The following is a 20,239-nucleotide window of genomic DNA, read 5'->3' on the forward strand; positions in this document are numbered from 1 at the left end:
CTTTCTATTGACAATTTCAGCCCTTAACCAGAAATCTTTGACCAAGTTCACATATGTTGGCCCATTTAGCATGTTGAAGTAGCCAGACAGTTTCTGAGTTTCTACGTAGCCTTCCATGTCCACTTCGTACTTCTTGAGTGAAGTGAAGTCCACTGGTGATTCTACTTGGACGATTAAGGATTTCCATGGAATATCCATAGTCTTCTCTTTGTAGATGGACCCAGATTCTGATATGCTTTGCTTGTTTGATGTAGATTCTGAAACTTTTGAGCTTGATGATGCCATTTGATGATTGACGAAGATTTGAAGAAGATGAAGATTTTAGGGTTCTAAGGTTTGAGAGAATGCGCTTACTTCGCAAGAGGTTTGAGAGCAAATGTGTTTGTTGTGAGTGAGTAGTGTGTGAATTGTCAAAGTGTTAAAAGTAAAACGATTGCAATTCAAAAGAGACAAACAAACATAACATTAATGACAAAATTGGGGGCGCGTGAAAAGTACTTTCAAAGCTATTAAATCATCATTGCCCTTTTAGTTATACACCAACACATACAGGCCACGTGAGAAGTTCACAGAGTAACTACCAAGTTAGTGGGCCAGAAGTTACTTTTTAAAAGGTAACTCCCAACGTTTCCACTAATTCAACTATTCAGAAGCAATAAATCCAGCTTCTGGACTTCAGATGCTGACGTCATCAGAAGCGAGTTTTCCTCAGAACCTCAATAAAGAGCTTCTGATGGACTACTGCTTCTGAACTAACTTCAGAACCTAAAATCCTATTCAGGAGCAAGCAAACATCTAATCAGACACGTAATGCATGTTCAAATTTTTCTTTATAAAATCAAATCTTTCAACAGTTAAAGGCTTAGTAAATATATCAGCCCATTGATTTTCAGTATCAATGAATTATATATCTAAAATTCCTTTTTGAACATAATCTCTGATAAAATGGTGTTTGATTTCAATGTGCTTGGCTCTTGAATGCAAAATTGGATTTTTAGACAAACAAATAGCAGCAGTATTATCACAATAAATGGGAATACTGTTAGCAGTTATCTGATAATCTTCCAACTGATGTTTCATCCAAAGTAGTTGTGTACAACAACTTGCAGCTGAAATGTATTCTGCTTCTGCTGTAGACATAGCAATAGTTGTTTGTCTTTTGCTAGCCCAGGATATAAGATTATCACCCAGAAATTGACAATTGCCACTGGTTGACTTTCTTTCAATCCTATCACCAGCATAATCAGCATCACAGAATCCAATTAGCTTATAATCTAAGGATTTCCTATAAAGGAGTCCAAGATTAGTTGTTCCTTTCAAATACCTGAAGATTCTCTTGACAGCAGTCATATGAGATTCTCTAGGTTCTGATTGGAATCTTGCACACAAGCATACACTGAATAAAATATCAGGCCTAGATGCAGTGAGGTATAACAAAGAACCAATCATACCTCTATACAGCTTCTGATCTACTTTAGCTCCTTCATCTTCTTTGCTTAAGGTGCACGTAGGGTGCATTGGAGTGTTCATCACTTTACAATCTTCAAGTTTGAACTTCTTCAGAAGCTCCTTTGTGTACTTTGATTGATGAACATAGACTCCATCTTTGCATTGATTGATTTGAATGCCCAGGAAGAACTTCAGCTCTCCCATCATGCTCATTTCAAATTCATCCTGCATTAACTCAGAAAATTCCTTGCAAAGAGATGCATTAGTAGAACCAAATATTATATCATCAACATATATTTGCACAACAAGAATATCTTTCTCAAGAGTCTTTCTGAAGAGTGTAGTATCAACCTGTCCTCTTTTAAAATCATTTTTGATTAAGAAATTACTTAGTCTATCATACCAAGCTCTGGGAGCTTGTTTCAAGCCTGTAGACCAAGATTTTCGGGTGTCAAGCCATTGATTGGACTTGAACCTTCAATCTACCGGACTTGCTCGATTTTATTCTTGGGAAGGGAAAAAGAGATTGAAAAACCCTTTTTGGATCCGGGGGTCGGTTACGATGCGGGAAGGTGTTAGGCACCCGCGTCGTTCACGGTACTCCGTGAGAACCTCTTTCTAACTTTACTTTTTATTTGAAAATTTCTTGCTTAAAGTCTAAATGAAAGAATGGAGGGAGAAGAAGTAGGAGTTTTTTGTTATTTTTATTTGATCGATTTGAAAGGATTAAAGCCTCTGCCTACGTACCCTTAAAGGGATCAAAACCGTCGTAGTTCACTCTTATAAAAATATTTTTGTGGGTTGGGTTGATTTTAATTATTTTTGAAAAATGGTTTTCAAGAAGGAGATTGAGGGGCCTCAAGGCACTAGAAATAAAAATAGAAGTGAGGTTGTTTCATTTTAGTTAAGAAATTGAGTCTAAGTTTAATTAAAATTCAATTAGGAATTTGATTAAGAAAATAAAGGGAAAATCACTTGGATTTGGATCCAAGGTTTGTTATGAAAATAATTTGACTTTTGCTTATTTAATTTTTGGAATGAAAAAGGTTTTACTAAACTAACGGTAAATAGGCGTAACGATGCGAAAAGTAAAGCAAGCATGGATAAAATGGTGTAGTGTCGGTGCTTGTGTCGGTGTGTGCAATTACTAAGCTATTACATACCATTCCTAAATGCAAAGCCCACAACAAATTACATCATTCCCCTAATTATACACACTAAATAATATGGGGCTTTGCAATAGAAAAAAATGAATAGATACCAAAATTTAAAGCAAGCATGAGAAAGTTAAAAGCATCAAACACTAAAATGCAATGCAATAATGTTGAGGAAATTCTAGCAAAGCAAGAATTAAAGCAAGGTGCACACACACACACATATATATATATATATATATATATATATATATATATATATATATATATATATATATATATATATATAAAGACAAGACATTAACAATATGCATGGTATAAAACTTTAAAGCAAAGAATAAAAATAAAATAAAGCATGGAAATTAATGCTAAAAAAACGAATGAGGCGATGTTAATTGAAAAGAAATTACAAAAAGAGATGCATGAAAGAAATGTGAAATATGAAATTATGAAATATGGTAATGAAGTGAAAATATAACATCAACAGTAAAAAAAAACAATGAATAGAAAGTAAAATAAACACATAAAATTTTTAGAGATTTTTAGGAGGATTTTAAATGAAATAGAGGTATAAAACGTAAAAATAGTAGTGTAAAAAGTAAAGGCAACAGTGTTTTTTAAATACTCTAGGCCCAAACAGAAAACTGAGCCGGTTCGGGTCGTAAAAAGCTGGATAGGTCAAACCGGATCCACAAGTGGTGGGTCAATAACTTGGCTCAAGCAATAATGATCTGGACCATCTGATGAATCAGAAGGTCCAGATTGCATCACAGAAAATGCATCATAGCCACTAGATAAATCAAACGGTGCTAAAAAAAACAACACAAAATAAAGAAATAAAAGTAACACCACAGTGACCGTCAGATCAAAAATCTGACGGTTTAAAACATAGGTGTACCGCAAGATAAAGTGCAAGGCACCATTGGACCATCTAACATCATCATCATCGGCCGTTGGATCTCAGATCCAACGGTCTAGATACTGAAGGCGTACTGGACACCATAGATCTAATGCATAGGAGCATAAAAAAACGGGTACTATATAAAGGACAGTTCACAAAAAAACATCACAACATACACACACTTCTCTCTCTAAGTTGAACTAGAGAGAGAAGCTCTGCAAAATCATCTTCTTCTCCGGTCAGCATAACATCGCCGGCGCGGCGGCCGACCACCCTAAGGTGGCGGCGCCGCCGCCGGCATTTATTTTTCACTTTTTTCCGAAATTTTTTTAGCTTTTCATAAATCCTTTTTCATGCTGATGTCGAATTTGAAGTTGGATTTTACAGATCTTGAGTGGTTCAGCCTAGATCTAAAGCTAAAGTTTCGAAAATTTTGTTTGAAAACCACAAAGTTATGAACACGGAACGGAAACAGAGAAAGGAGAGGAGGATTACCTCTTGCGAAAACGGTTCAGATGAGAATAAATAAGAACGAATTCAAGCCGCTGCTCCTTCCTTCCTCCTTGCTTCGCCTGAATCCGAGCTTGGAATGTTTACCGCTTGTACTTGATCCGAAAAGAAACAGAGATGTACACTAGTTGTCGTTGATTCCGATTCGGAGTCGTTTATGTGAGATTATGATGGAATCAGATCTTGTAGTGATTGTTGCTATGTAAAGAGGAAACGAAAATGGTACGTGTTTGTGAGTTTATGTTCACTGGATTTTTGAGCTCATGATGTTCTTCATGAGTTCATGATTTTTGTGAGTTTTTGGATGATTTGATTTTGAATTTTGGAGAGAGAAAGTTTTTTGGTGTTTATGAAATTTTTGGAGGCTGCCAATTTCTCTGACGCGTCCACAATGTTCATGATTGGTGACTGCAGTGCAGTAAATGGCAGTATTTATACTGGTGTGACTAGGGTTTCTGACTCTGGTGAAAAAGACTAAAATGCCCCTAATTGACTCTGATGAGAAGTGCCAGCACAACAAAAACGAAAATTGGGGACCAAGTTTCATATTGACCAATAAGGACAAGGCACGTAGACAACTAAGGACTCAAAATGACTAAAGCTTGATAATAAAATAAAATAAAAGATAGATATACAAACAAAAGTCACCTACGTGACTTAAATTTTTTGAAAGGAAAAACTAATTTAAAATAAATGAAAATGATAATAATAACCATATAAAAATAATAGTAATAATAATAATAAATTAATGATAATAATAAAAGGATAATAAGACTAAAAACTTTATCTTAAATGAGGTATTTTAAAATACCTCTCTGCCGAAATTTTGACTAAAAGGACTAAAATAAACACGGCGTTTTAACGCGCGAACAAAATTCTTTTAAAGCGGTTTAAAGACAGACACAGAGGAAATTTTGAATTAAAAGCTTTTTAAAGGAAATTAAAATAAAAAATAGGACGCTAAATACTAAAAAGAGCGTGTAAAATATTTTTTTAAAAAAGCTGACGCGCAAAATTACACGAAACTTGGACAAAAAGAAATTTACTTCGAACTGTAAAATAAAGCCTCAAAATTTAAAAAAAAAAGCCGACTAAATGACTTTAAGTAAATAGGGCGAAAAAGAGTTTGATGTTTTTTTTAAAAACGACTGGAAAAAGAAATGACTGGTCCAAAATTGGGGTATGACAGATGCCCCTATTTAAGTTTCTTCGTCTCGAAGATTTGAAAGAAAACTTTTAAATCGATGGGTCGAAGAGACTTAAATACTTAAGTACACCACTTTTGGACCAGTCGAGATGCTAAGAGTGCAATGCTCATGAGTATTATGGTATGCATGCGTGCAATGTGATTATGAATGGAATGACGACAAATATATACCGACTGGGGAACAAAAGCTGATAAGTAACACTGGGGAGATAAAGCCTGTTTAATACCAACTGTCATGGTAAAGGCGAAAATGCGGACGATAAAGCTTGTCTTTTATCAACTGTCGTGATAAAGACTAAAATACCGAAGATAAAGCTTGTCTTTTATCAACTGCCGTGATAAAGACTAAAGTACCGAAGATAAAGCTTGTCTTTTATCAACTGCCGTGATAAAGACTAAAGTACCGAAGATAAAGCTTGAACAGAAGATAAAGCTTGGATGGAAGATAAAGCTCAGACGGAGAATAAAGCTTAGGACAGGAAGTAAAGCTTGAGATGGTAAGTAAAGCTTAAGACAGAACGTAAAGCTTGAGATGGACAATAAAGCTTGTCTATTACCAACAGCACGTGGTAAATGACGAAAGTGTGGAAGATAAAGCTTGAATTGAAGATAAAGCTCAGACGGAAGATAAAGCTTGCGACGGAAAATAAAGCTTACGACGGAAAGTAAAGCTTGAGATGGAAAGTAAAGCTTATCAATTACCAACAGCCCGTGGTAAATGATGAAAAAGCGGAAGATAAAGCTTGGACTGAAGATAAAGCTCAGACGGGAGATAAAGCTTGAGACTGAACATAAAGCTTGAGACAAAAGTAAAGCTTGAGGTGGAAAGTAAAGCTTATCAATTACCAACAGCCCGTGGTAAATGATGAAAATGCGGAAGATAAAGCTTGTCTACTACCAACTGCCGTGGTAAAGACGAAAATACTGATTAAAGCTTGTCTATTACCCACTGCCCGTGGTAAAGACGAAAGAACGGAAGATAAAGCTTGTCTATCAATAATACCGGAGTACTTTAAGCAGGGTACTGGGAAACTGATTAACATTGGTAAAATGATCATTTGATGTGACCTGCCACTTGAGCATAAATTGATTGGTTAACACCTTGGGATTGACATCTTGTGTATTGGAGTAAGACGCAGGAAAATAATGCAGCTATGCATGAATGATATTTGTATGCATGCTATCTATGCATGGATGAATGAGTGCATATGAGACTTATATGACGATTTAACAGAAAGATTATTGAGACGAGCATGGGCAGGTCCAAAGAAAGTGGCCCGACATCACATAGCCAACACTTAGTAATCTTCATTGGGGATAACATTGCTGGGGATGAACCAAAACAAAAGCCGGGGTACAACCCTTCAAACAAATCAATGGCAGAAATCGACATTTCTCAACCGCGGCACCTTCTCAAATTCATGCTCTACATAGTCATTGCTTTCTTTTGAATATTTTTCTTTCAAATCTTTTGAAATCCCTAACTTTTGCCTGGATCGCCCTTTCGGGTTTTCAATCCATCGGGAATATATTCTCTTTTTTTTTTTGCATTTTCTATGTCCTTAATTTTTGCCTGGACCGCCCTTTCGGGTTTTCGATCCACCAGGACGCTCATTCTTGCCTAAGTCGCCCTTTCAGGTTTTCAACTTAGCGAGCCTTTTCTTTTTCTCTTTTTTTTTTTTCAGCAATGACTATGTCCAATTGTTGTATCCACCTGCTTTTAGATCGAATGTTGACACATGCTTCTATGATACATAATTGTAAAGATAATATGTTTGTCATTTTTTATTTTTTCAAAGAAAACATGAATTTTTTTTTTTTTTTTTAAAAAAAAAAAATATTTTTCAAAGTTTTTGTTTCAAGTACTAATATTAAAAACGGAAGAAATTTTGCACATAGAATAAACAAGAATTCCAAATAAAAGCACTGGCTCAAATTAATGTATTAGAAATGGTAACCGGCCAAAGGCATGGCACCACGGATTACAAAATTTGGAAAATGGTAATTAATATATGGAAGGTACATTGAACACAATAACCGCTATATTCCCTAACAACTTTGAAATCCACTGCTATGATGCTCTGATATAGGAGAACTTCTGACAACTAAGGTGCCCCAAGTGAGTGATGCTTAGTCTGATGCAGTTACTTGTCATAAACCCTTAACTTTTGCATAGATCGCCCTTTCGGGTTTTCAATCTATCAGGGTAAACATTCTTCTCTTTTTTTTTTTGTTTTTTTTTTGTCTCTAATTTTTGCATGGACCGCCCTTTCGGGTTTTCAATCCATCGAGACGCTCTTTTTTGGTTTAGGCCGCCCTTTCGGGTTTTCAACCTACCGAGCTGCTCACTTTTGGTTTAGGCCGCCCTTTCGGGTTTTCAACCTACCGAGCTGTTTTATATTTTCTAGACAAAGTATTTCTTGACTGCATCAGAATTCACAGGACGAGGTAACTCTTCTCCATCCATATTTGTAAGTATTAAAGCACCACCAGAGAAAGCTCTCTTGACAACATAGGGACCTTCATAGTTAGGTGTCCATTTGCCCCTTGGGTCTGGTTGAAAGGACTTGATACTCTTGACCACCAGGTCTCCTTCTTTAAATTTGCGGGGATGCACCCTCTTGTCAAATGCCTGTTTCATTCTTGACTGATATAGCTGTCCACGACACAAAGCTGTCATACGCTTCTCTTCAATCAAATTCAACTGATCATACCTATCCTGACACCACTCAGCTTCAGACAATTCAGCTTCCTTCAAAACTCTTAAAGATGGGATTTCAACTTCCACCGGGAGTACAGCCTCCATACCATATACCAGAGAGAAAGGGGTTGCCCCTGTCGAGGTACGCACTGAGGTACGATAACCATATAAAGCATAAGGTAACATTTCATGCCAGTCCTTGTAAGTGACCACCATCTTTTGCACAATCTTCTTGATGTTCTTATTTGCAGCTTCAACTGCACCATTCATCTGTGGTCTATAAGGAGAGGAGTTATGATGTTCAATCTTGAAATCCTCGCACAATTCCTTCATCATTTTGTTATTCAGATTGGTACCATTATCTGTGATAATCTTGTTAGGGACACCATATCTGCAGATGATATTGTTCTTGATGAATCGGACCACCACTTGCTTGGTCACATTAGCATAAGATGCCGCTTCAACCCACTTGGTGAAGTAATCAATAGCCACTAGTATGAAACGATGTCCATTGGAAGCTTTTGGTTCAATCCGACCAATCATATCAATGCCCCACATAGAGAAAGGCCACGGGGAGGAGATAACATTGAGCAAAGTTGGCGGGACATGGATCTTATCCGCATAAATCTGACATTTGTGACACTTCTTGGCATGGTGATAACAGTCAGCATGCATCGTTATCCAGTAATAGCCTGCCCTCAACGCCTTCTTAGCCATTGCATAGCCATTAGCGTGAGTCCCGAACGTGCCTTCATGTATCTCATGCATTAACAAATCTGCCTCACGCCGATCTATACATCTGAGCAAAACCTCATCGAAATTCCTTTTGTACAACACATCTCTATTCAAGAAAAAGTTACCAGACAATCTTCTTAGAGTCCTCTTATCTTTGCGAGATGCCCCAGGCGGATACTCTTGAGTTTGAAGGAAAACCTTGATATCGTGAAACCATGGTTTGTCATCAAAGACTGCTTCAGCAGCAAACACATAAGCTGGCCTGTCAAGGAACTTGACACTAATCAAAGGTACCATTTTGGGGCAATTTACCTTGATCATGGAGGATAAGGTAGCTAAAGCATCTGCCATTTGATTCTCCTCCCTAGGAATGTGGTTCAATTCCACTTTGTTGAAGAAAGTTAACAGACGTCTGGCGTAATCTCTGTAAGGTATCAAACCGTCATGATGGGTTTCCCACTTTCCCTTAATCTGGTTAATCACCAAAGCTGAATCACCATATATCTTAATCTTCTTAATTCTCAAATCGATAGCTTCCTCAATACCCATGATACAAGCCTCATACTCTGCAATGTTATTTGTACAATCAAAACGTAACCTTGCAGTAAAAGGGATGTGCTCGCCATTGGGTTTGATGAGAATCGCCCCAATTCCTTTGCCATAGACATTCACAGCTCCATCAAATATCAAACCCCATTCAGATTCAGGATCAAGACCTTCACCAAACAACGGTTCATCACAATCTTTCATCTTCAAATACATGATCTCTTCATCTGGGAAGTCAAACTTGATAGGCTGGTAATCTTCAATTGGTTGATGGGCCAAATGATCAGCAATGGCACTTCCTTTGATAGCTTTCTGAGTGCGGTACACAATATCATACTCGGACAATAACATCTGCCAACGAGAGATTCTTCCGTTCAGAACAGGCTTCTCGAAGAGGTATTTGATGGGATCCATTCTGGAGATCAACCAAGTAGTGTGATTAATCATGTAGTGGCGGAGACGCCGGGCAGCCCAGACTAAGGCACAACAAGTTTTCTCCAGCGCGGAGTATCGAGTCTCACAATCAGTGAACTTCTTGCTTAAGTAGTAAATTGCATGCTCTTTCTTACCAGTTTCATCTTGCTGACCAAGTACACAACCCATGGAATCTTCTAATACAGTCAAATACATGATCAAAGGCCTTCCGTCTACTGGAGGGACAAGGATTGGAGGTTCTAACAAATACTCCTTGATACTATCGAAGGCTTTTTGGCATTCATCTGTCCACACAATCCCTTGATCCTTGCGAAGCAACTTGAATATCGGCCCACATGTAGCGGTCATCTGAGAAATGAATCGGGATATGTAGTTCAGCCTACCAAGGAAACCTCTGACTTGTTTCTCGGTTTTTGGAACAGGCATCTCTCTGATAGCTTTGACTTTGTCGGGATCTACTTCAATACCCTTCTGACTAACGATAAAACCAAGAAGTTTCCCGGATCTGACGCCGAAAGTACACTTATTGGGATTTAGACGGAGCTTATACTTTCTCAACCGCTGAAACATCTTCAATAAATACTCAACATGCTCTTCTTCAGTACTTGATTTGACAATCATATCATCCACATAAACCTCGACCTCTTTGTGCATCATATCATGGAAAATCTTAGTCATGCCCCTTTGGTAAGTGGCACCAGCATTTATCAATCCGAACGGCATCACCTTATAGCAAAAAGCGCCCCATGGCGTGATGAAAGATGTCTTCTCTCTATCTTCAGGAGCCATCTTGATCTGATTATACCCGGAGAAACCATCCATGAAGGAGAACACTTTGCATTTAGCAGTATTATCAACCAATACATCGATGTGAGGTAAAGGGAAATCATCTTTTGGGCTAGCTTTGTTCAAATCTCGGTAGTCCACACACATTCTGACTTTACCATCTTTCTTTGGAACAGGTACTATATTGGCTAACCATTGAGGGTATTCAGATGTGATTAGGAAACCGGCGTCAATCTGCTTTCGCACTTCTTCCTTGATCTTGAGGGCCATCTCGGGATGAGATCTTCTCAACTTCTGCTTAACAGGAGGGCACTCGGGTTTCAAAGGCAGACGATGTTCCACAACTTCGGCATCTATCCCTGGCATATCCTTGTATGACCATGCGAAAATGTCAGCATACTCTCTGAGAAGCTCAATAACTCTTTCCTTAACCGTGGCATCCAACAATGCCCCTATCTTGATTTCTTTCTTGTCTTCCTCTGTACCCAGATTGACAATTTCTATCTCTTCCTGATGAGGTTGAATAGCCTTTCCTTCTCGCTCCAACATCCATCTAATCTCATCAGGAATCTCTTCATCACCTTCTACCATAGCCTCATATACGGGAACCTCAAAGTTGGGAGGAAGCATAGGGTTACTGTGATCAACGGGCTCATTTATGTTCAGCCTGCATATGATTTATGATTGATTTTAAATGAGTAAATGCAGGACCTTTGAGTTTGATTTTTAAAAGAAAAAGAGAAACAACTTTGGTTTTATGTATTACCATTTTTTCCAGAAAAAGCACTAAAATAAAATAAAGTAAAGTAAAATAAAGGCCGTGATAGAAACGACGATTTCATTAATAACCCAAAAGTACTTGAAACAAAACATAAGGCCCTACAACGTTTCACTTTCGTTTGGGGCAGGACGAAAGGAGTTTTCTTAAAGAAAAAACAAAAACAAAGACAAACATATTACTTAAAGCGAGGTATCACAGAAGGAACATCCACAGCGATCCAATTGCAGCAGACTCCCCCAGGTGTTACGAAGATAGGTGCCACCTCTTCAGATTGATCCTCAATGATCGTATTAGTCTCCGGTGGATCATTGATAAAACCAGCACTGTAAAAAGTACAACCAGTAGGGTTGAATGCCCCAGGCTTGCTACTCGGGAAACCAATTCCCTCTTTGCGTTTGTTCTCGTGCAGCTCCACCAACTGACCCCACGCTTCAGTCTTGCCTTCTTGAATAACCCTCTGAGCGTCCTTCAAAGAAGCCATACTAGTCTCAGCTTTCTTTGCACTCCCTTCAACGGAGAGACCCTGGAATGACGACCCCTCTGAGCTACTACCCCCAATGTAAGAGAAAGCCGACAGATTACTGACCAACAAGGCCGTCTCACCACTTACGGTTATTAACTTTCCATGACTTATAAACTTCAGCTTCTGGTGGAGAGTGGATGTCACTGCCCCAGCATCATGGATCCAAGGCCGGCCAAGGAGGCAACTGAAAGAGGCCTGAATCTCCATAACTTGGAATTTAACTTCAAATTCATGTGGGCCCACTGAGATAGGCAACTTTATTTCCCCAAATACGGACCTTCTAGTTCCGTCAAATGCTCTCACCGTCACTGTGCTGGGCTGCAAGAGAGCTTTTGGATATGAAAGCTGGTCCAACGTGGACTTAGGCATCACATTTAAAGCGGACCCAGTATCTATCAAGACGTTAGAGAGAGAATCTGATTTGCAGAGGACGGAGATAAGCAATGCCAGATTGTGATTCTTTCCTTCCGCTGGGAGGTCTTCGTCACTGAAGCTCAAATTGTTGCAGGCAGTCACATTCCCCACAATACTTTCAAATTGTCCCAGAGTCACATCATATTCCACATAGGCTTGATCTAGCACCTTCCTCAAGGCATCTCTGTGGGCATCAGAGCTGGATAGGAGAGACATTATAGAGATTTTGGCAGGAGTTTGTAGCAACTGATCCACTACCTTATACTCGCTCCTCTTGATTAGTTTCAAGATCTCATCACTATCTTCATAGACAATCTCATTGGGCTGTCTGATAGCTTTGCCCTTATCAAGATTTCGCCCTTTCACTGGTTCTTCGGCTGGAGCACTGACTTCCTTCTGATTAACAACCGGGAACACCCGTCCACTCCTCAAGATCTTGCTATTTTCCGCAATGTTGTCTACATGGACTGACGAATCAAGGGGTACCTTTTTTCCATCTTCCAGAATGGAGTATTCGTAATTATACGGCACAGCTTTTTGAGATGAATAAGGCAACTGTTCTGGCGGGCAGATCACCAGGGGAGTACTGGCTGGTTTGGCACGATTGACCATTATCACAAGTGGCTCCCGAGTCTTGAAAACTGGAGTAACAACACAAACATTCTTATCTTTCTCCTTTCTAGTGACAACAAGTTCTTTTCTGTCCAGTAACCCCTGCACATCGTCCTGGACTTGCTTACACCCGCGAGAATCCACTGAACATACAACACAAGCCTCATGATTATGACTGAAGAGGGTGGCCTCACACATTTTTACATGGATCGGGACCAGAGGAGTCTTGATATCACTTGCATAGAGAACATAGTTGTCTCCTTGAATCATATTGACAGCAGGCCCATGTGGCGGCAGAGGGTTGTTTGGAACAACAGGGTCAGGGTTCGCGAAGGTTAGCTCTTTGTCATTGATTAACTTCTGGACCTCTTCTTTAAGGGCGCGACAATGTTCAATATCATGCCCTGGTGCCCCTTGATGGAATTCACAGGTGCGATCGGCACGATACCAGGCTGGTAAAGGGTTTTGCATGCGAGGCTGAGGCCTAGTTTGCACCAAATTTCTGGCAAGGAGAGAAGGCAACAAATCCTTGTATGGCATAGGTATGGGAGGGAATTGATTTCTAGGAGGGCGAGGCTGCTGTTGAGCTTGAGGACGTTGTTGTTGTTGTTGTGGTGAGGGTGGTGGAGGATAATATGGGTATGGGTAGAATGGTTGAGGATTGTATGGTTGGTAAGGTTGTTGGTATAATGGTGGATAGTATGGTGGAGGAGCTTGAGGACGTTGTTGTTGTTGAGGTGGGTTTTGTGGGGTTGGCGTTTGTGGTGCGACATTGGCGACATATGGGTAGTTTGGGTATACAGGCTGAGATCCGCCATGGGCCACCATGCCGACCTCTTGAGTGTTCTTCCTTGGATACCCATTTCCAAACTTTTTACCATTAGACGATCCACTTGATGAGCCACCCGAAGAACCATTCGATGAACCATTATCCTTAGACACGTGTCCTTTTCGGGCCCACTCTTCGATACGCACCCCTGTATCCACCATGTCAGTGAACTTTTGCGAAGCACATGCCACCATCTTCTCTGAGTAAAAAGGGCTCAAAGTTTCATAGAATAAATCAGATAACTCTCTTTCATTCAGAGCTGGGCGGATCTGAGCAGACTTCTGGATGAAACGCTGAGCATATTCCTTGAATGACTCCTTTTCCCCTTGTGTCATAGATTGCAGCTCTTTCCGATTAGGTGCCAGATAGGAGTTGTACTTATATTGCTGAAGGAAAGCGTCGGCCAGTTCCCCAAAAGTGGTAATACTCTTCAAATTCATATACCATGTATGCGCGGGGCCAGCCAAACTGTCCTCGAAACAATAAATAAGCAAAGGTTCATTATCTCTATGAGCTGTCATTTTTCTCACATACGTGGTTAAATGCATTTGCGGGCAAGTTTCTCCTGTATACTTCTCAAACACCGGCGTCTTAAACTTAGGCGGTATTACCACATTTGGAACCAAGCAGAGATCATGCACACTTTGACCGAATACCTCCTTACCCTTGATACTCCTCAATTCTTTTTGTACTGCATCAAACTTCTCTTCCAAGTTACCCACTCGATCATCCCCCATTACACTACCAGAGTGATAAACCTGTTCTTCCTCTTGCTGGGTCGCATGGACAATAGGCCCTGCCTGAGTCATAGTAGCCTGAGGAATTGGCTGGCCAGGCTGAACAAATGGTGGTGATTGTTGACCATAAGGAAATGGCATTTCCGTAGCACCAGGACGAACACCGTCATTGATCATTTGTGGCATGCCCCATGGATAACCGGGCGGCATGTAGTATTGGGAAGCAACACCATGAGGACCAGGAGGACGGAAATTCTGGTTGTTCATATCATCAGATGAGAAACCCACCATGAGAGGCTGTGTAGGCCCAGCAGATGTAACAACAGCAGGTATCGGCTGTGAAGTACCATTAAGTGCAGCAGAAGCGACCACAGTAGGAGCTGGCTCGGAAACCGCTGCATGTTCTCTCTCAGTCATCAGGACTTCCATCATAAGTGCCATCTTCTCTAATTCTGCCTTGAGATTACTAACATCTGCTCTGAGCTGAACATTTTCCTGTTCCGCATTTGCCATCTTCTTCTTAATGTAAGCCCTTGTGTGATGAATGCGAGTAGGCTTGTATTGAATTCGTCGGGCCACTTTCAATTACTGCGGCAGAAAAGGAGTGAAGTGTGAGACTTGATTTTGACACTTTTATGAATGCATATGATGCATGATATGCTAGATGCGAAAGTATGCACTTTTTCAGTTTTATCGAAGGACTTATAGAAGTAATTTTGTAATCATAACAATTTAAACATTACATTAATGATAAAAGTACTACAAGATAATTCCCTTTCTAACAACCAAGCCAAGGGATAAACTTACAAATATAAAATACTACAAGATAAATCCCTTTCTAAACAGACCGAGTCAAGGGATAGACTCCAAATATATAAAAATACTACAAGATAACTCCCTTTCTAAACAGACTGAGCCAAGGGATAGGCTCCAAAGTACATAAGCAAAACCTCAAAGATAACACAAAAGCAACTGGGAAACTCAAACTCCTACTCCGGGAAATCTGGATGTGCGCCAGCAAACATATCCATGCGCCTCTTCTTACTCCCTGAAACCCTCTCAAGTATGGCGTTCTTTTCTTTGATGATCCTCTTTAGTTCGGCATTCTCAACCTTCAGCTGGTGGTTTGCCCAATTTTCTTTCTCTAAGATATCCAACACTATCTCATAATCTTGTCCTTTCTTGCGAAGCTTTCCTTCCACGGCAGCTTTCTCACGCCTTTCAAAATCTAACTGCTTTTGGTACCCTTCCAAGGACTCAGGGGGCAGAGGCATAGGTATGGCGGGAGTAGTTGCAGACACATACCTTTGTCGAGGGTAAGGCATCTTCAATTCTTTTGCTCGGTTTATGACCCATTGAACATAGTCTTCATGAGTTATGGATGATTTCCTTCCTAACTGGTTCCTATCCAACCTGATGATGGAATGCCAAGCCTTCTCAAATTGTACTCCTAGGTTCTTCTTATCCTCTTTGTAGAGGAAAAATTCCTTATCCAGGATGCGGTACACAGGTTTCATCTCCATAGGGTATCCAAACTGACGTCTAGCAAGCACTGGACTATAACAAATTCCTCCCCGTGTACCAAGAAGCGGTACATTGTTGAAAACTCCACAACTATTGATGATAAACTCCGGGTCACAAACTGGGTTGAACCAAACTACATCATTAGGGGTAAGAGTCATAAGCTTCTGAGACCAAGGGAGACGCTCTGGTCTAAACTTAGGGCGGGGTAAGTGTGAGGTAATCCACAGGTGGAGTAGAGGTGCACAACAAAGGAATGTTCCTTTCCCTTTATCGGTTCGTTCGCGGATGGAAACATAGGTATCAGCAAGCAAAACAGGAACCGGGTTTTGGGTTAGAAAGACTTGAATGGCATTCATATCGACAAAGCCATTAACATTTGGGAAGAGCACAATACCATAGATGAGTAAAGCAAGGGTGGACTCAAAAGCGTCAATGTCAATTTTTAATCCATCAAGACAATCGGTGGCTTTTTGGTAGAGGAAGTCGTAGGATAGGCATTGCAGACCGGCTTTAGGGACAAACTTTTTCCTTAGATCGGTTATTTCATGGTGAAGGGTTTTTGCGAGAGCTTGGATTTGTTTAGGGGTGAGTTCAAGATTTTGAAATGGCACTTGGTTGAGTACGGGTAAACCGACCCAATGAGAATACTCCTCTAAAGTAGGGAAAAGCTGAAAATCTGGGAATGTAAAACCATGATGAACTGGATCAAAAAACTGGACCAAAGTATTAAGGAGCCCCTCATCCACCTTTTCCATGAGAATATCCATCAAATTACCATACCGTCCTCGAAAATGATCTGGATCCCTTAATCTCCTAGCTAGCTTCCTTAAGCTCTCCAAATCCGGTTTCTTGAATTCATACCTATGAGTTCTCCTTAAATCCTCCATTTCCTACGATGTTTACAAAAAACTTCTACGTAAGTCCTTCGATTTTTTTTGGATGAAAAGAACTATTTATGAATGGATGCATGTATGTATGATTATGCATGGAAAGTATACAATTTAGGGACAACAACGCCATTTGGTAAGAACTATGGTTTCCAATTGCACAAGTAACAAGGGTTCTACCAAGGTTCCCGAATTACAACCGCCACAGAACTTTATCGGATACCGTGACAACACCCGGTCCAATAACGTTCGTAGGAAAGTCTAGTTCGAGTGTAGCATCGCAAGTAGACTAATACCGAGACATCACCCGGCTTAGCCACCGCACTACATCCTAAAAAAGGCCAAGATGGGTTAAGGGTTACTAAGGTCCTTAGCGTTCAACGGAGACTTAAAAGCAATAGAGTCTAAGCGTGACAACACCCGCCGACATATATCACTTTAAGCTCCTCCGCTAAGTGTGGTTATCTCACGTGTGACAAGACACGAGAATACTCTCGGTATGCCACTATGAGTCTACCACCCCTATCTTATGTTTCACTCGAGTCCGGGTATAGGACTTTGCCTCACCACTCACGTAAAAGTATTTACAAAGTATATACAAATGATAAAGCAAAAGTAATAAAGAAAGAAAGGTGGGCTTAACCCGCGTAGGATCCCCAGTGAAGTCGCCATTTTTGTAGACCAAGATTTTCGGGTGTCAAGCCATTGATTGGACTTGAACCTTCAATCTACCGGACTTGCTCGATTTTATTCTTGGGAAGGGAAAAAGAGATTGAAAAACCCTTTTTGGATCCGGGGGTCGGTTACGATGCGGGAAGGTGTTAGGCACCCGCGTCGTTCACGGTACTCCGTGAGAACCTCTTTCTAACTTTACTTTTTATTTGAAAATTTCTTGCTTAAAGTCTAAATGAAAGAATGGAGGGAGAAGAAGTAGGAGTTTTTTGTTATTTTTATTTGATCGATTTGAAAGGATTAAAGCCTCTGCCTACGTACCCTTAAAGGGATCAAAACCGTCGTAGTTCACTCTTATAAAAATATTTTTGTGGGTTGGGTTGATTTTAATTATTTTTGAAAAATGGTTTTCAAGAAGGAGATTGAGGGGCCTCAAGGCACTAGAAATAAAAATAGAAGTGAGGTTGTTTCATTTTAGTTAAGAAATTGAGTCTAAGTTTAATTAAAATTCAATTAGGAATTTGATTAAGAAAATAAAGGGAAAATCACTTGGATTTGGATCCAAGGTTTGTTATGAAAATAATTTGACTTTTGCTTATTTAATTTTTGGAATGAAAAAGGTTTTACTAAACTAACGGTAAATAGGCGTAACGATGCGAAAAGTAAAGCAAGCATGGATAAAATGGTGTAGTGTCGGTGCTTGTGTCGGTGTGTGCAATTACTAAGCTATTACATACCATTCCTAAATGCAAAGCCCACAACAAATTACATCATTCCCCTAATTATACACACTAAATAATATGGGGCTTTGCAATAGAAAAAAATGAATAGATACCAAAATTTAAAGCAAGCATGAGAAAGTTAAAAGCATCAAACACTAAAATGCAATGCAATAATGTTGAGGAAATTCTAGCAAAGCAAGAATTAAAGCAAGGTGCACATATATATATATATATATATATATATATATATATATATATATATATATATATATATATATATATATATATAAGACAAGACATTAACAATATGCATGGTATAAAACTTTAAAGCAAAGAATAAAAATAAAATAAAGCATGGAAATTAATGCTAAAAAAACGAATGAGGCGATGTTAATTGAAAAGAAATTACAAAAAGAGATGCATGAAAGAAATGTGAAATATGAAATTATGAAATATGGTAATGAAGTGAAAATATAACATCAACAGTAAAAAAAAACAATGAATAGAAAGTAAAATAAACACATAAAATTTTTAGAGATTTTTAGGAGGATTTTAAATGAAATAGAGGTATAAAACGTAAAAATAGTAGTGTAAAAAGTAAAGGCAACAGTGTTTTTTAAATACTCTAGGCCCAAACAGAAAACTGAGCCGGTTCGGGTCGTAAAAAGCTGGATAGGTCAAACCGGATCCACAAGTGGTGGGTCAATAACTTGGCTCAAGCAATAATGATCTGGACCATCTGATGAATCAGAAGGTCCAGATTGCATCACAGAAAATGCATCATAGCCACTAGATAAATCAAACGGTGCTAAAAAAAACAACACAAAATAAAGAAATAAAAGTAACACCACAGTGACCGTCAGATCAAAAATCTGACGGTTTAAAACATAGGTGTACCGCAAGATAAAGTGCAAGGCACCATTGGACCATCTAACATCATCATCATCGGCCGTTGGATCTCAGATCCAACGGTCTAGATACTGAAGGCGTACTGGACACCATAGATCTAATGCATAGGAGCATAAAAAAACGGGTACTATATAAAGGACAGTTCACAAAAAAACATCACAACATACACACACTTCTCTCTCTAAGTTGAACTAGAGAGAGAAGCTCTGCAAAATCATCTTCTTCTCCGGTCAGCATAACATCGCCGGCGCGGCGGCCGACCACCCTAAGGTGGCGGCGCCGCCGCCGGCATTTATTTTTCACTTTTTTCCGAAATTTTTTTAGCTTTTCATAAATCCTTTTTCATGCTGATGTCGAATTTGAAGTTGGATTTTACAGATCTTGAGTGGTTCAGCCTAGATCTAAAGCTAAAGTTTCGAAAATTTTGTTTGAAAACCACAAAGTTATGAACACGGAACGGAAACAGAGAAAGGAGAGGAGGATTACCTCTTGCGAAAACGGTTCAGATGAGAATAAATAAGAACGAATTCAAGCCGCTGCTCCTTCCTTCCTCCTTGCTTCGCCTGAATCCGAGCTTGGAATGTTTACCGCTTGTACTTGATCCGAAAAGAAACAGAGATGTACACTAGTTGTCGTTGATTCCGATTCGGAGTCGTTTATGTGAGATTATGATGGAATCAGATCTTGTAGTGATTGTTGCTATGTAAAGAGGAAACGAAAATGGTACGTGTTTGTGAGTTTATGTTCACTGGATTTTTGAGCTCATGATGTTCTTCATGAGTTCATGATTTTTGTGAGTTTTTGGATGATTTGATTTTGAATTTTGGAGAGAGAAAGTTTTTTGGTGTTTATGAAATTTTTGGAGGCTGCCAATTTCTCTGACGCGTCCACAGTGTTCATGATTGGTGACTGCAGTGCAGTAAATGGCAGTATTTATACTGGTGTGACTAGGGTTTCTGACTCTGGTGAAAAAGACTAAAATGCCCCTAATTGACTCTGATGAGAAGTGCCAGCACAACAAAAACGAAAATTGGGGACCAAGTTTCATATTGACCAATAAGGACAAGGCACGTAGACAACTAAGGACTCAAAATGACTAAAGCTTGATAATAAAATAAAATAAAAGATAGATATACAAACAAAAGTCACCTACGTGACTTAAATTTTTTGAAAGGAAAAACTAATTTAAAATAAATGAAAATGAT

At 39.4% G+C, this 20,239-nt stretch overlaps 2 protein-coding genes across 2 annotated transcripts; both read right to left on the reverse strand.

Annotated features, from left to right (window-relative positions):
* Positions 1 to 7,625: 7,625 nt before the first annotated feature.
* Positions 7,626 to 14,833, reverse strand: LOC146906872 (uncharacterized). Its single transcript, XM_085728982.1, has 3 exons — positions 11,385 to 14,833; positions 8,555 to 11,091; positions 7,626 to 8,071 (listed from the first exon to the last, which is right to left on the reverse strand). The coding sequence occupies exons 1-3, from the start codon at positions 14,831 to 14,833 to the stop codon at positions 7,626 to 7,628; spliced, it is 6,432 nt and encodes a 2,143-aa protein (XP_085585108.1).
* Positions 14,834 to 15,309: 476 nt separating this feature from the next.
* On the reverse strand, positions 15,310 to 16,731 carry LOC146906873 (uncharacterized). Its single transcript, XM_085728983.1, has one exon. It carries the CDS (start codon positions 16,729 to 16,731, stop codon positions 15,310 to 15,312), a length of 1,422 nt encoding a protein of 473 aa, XP_085585109.1.
* Positions 16,732 to 20,239: the final 3,508 nt, after the last annotated feature.

This window comes from Medicago sativa, chromosome 7 (genome assembly GCF_051527215.1).
Source record: "Medicago sativa cultivar Bolivia chromosome 7, Bolivia_mono, whole genome shotgun sequence".
NCBI lineage: Eukaryota > Viridiplantae > Streptophyta > Magnoliopsida > Fabales > Fabaceae > Medicago > Medicago sativa.

Bases quoted from the DNA above. Each gene is read 5' to 3' on its own strand.
- LOC146906872 (XM_085728982.1), bottom strand. From the start codon at position 14,833: ATGGCAAATGCGGAACAGGAAAATGTTCAGCTCAGAGCAGATGTTAGT. The intron at 11,092-11,384 runs GTAATATGTTTG...AATCATATGCAG, and splicing joins TCTGTGATACCTCGCTTTAA to GCTGAACATAAATGAGCCCG. The intron at 8,072-8,554 runs GTCAGATTTATG...ATCGTACCTCAG, and splicing joins TGCCAAGAAGTGTCACAAAT to TGCGTACCTCGACAGGGGCA.
- LOC146906873 (XM_085728983.1), bottom strand. From the start codon at position 16,731: ATGGAGGATTTAAGGAGAACTCATAGGTATGAATTCAAGAAACCGGAT.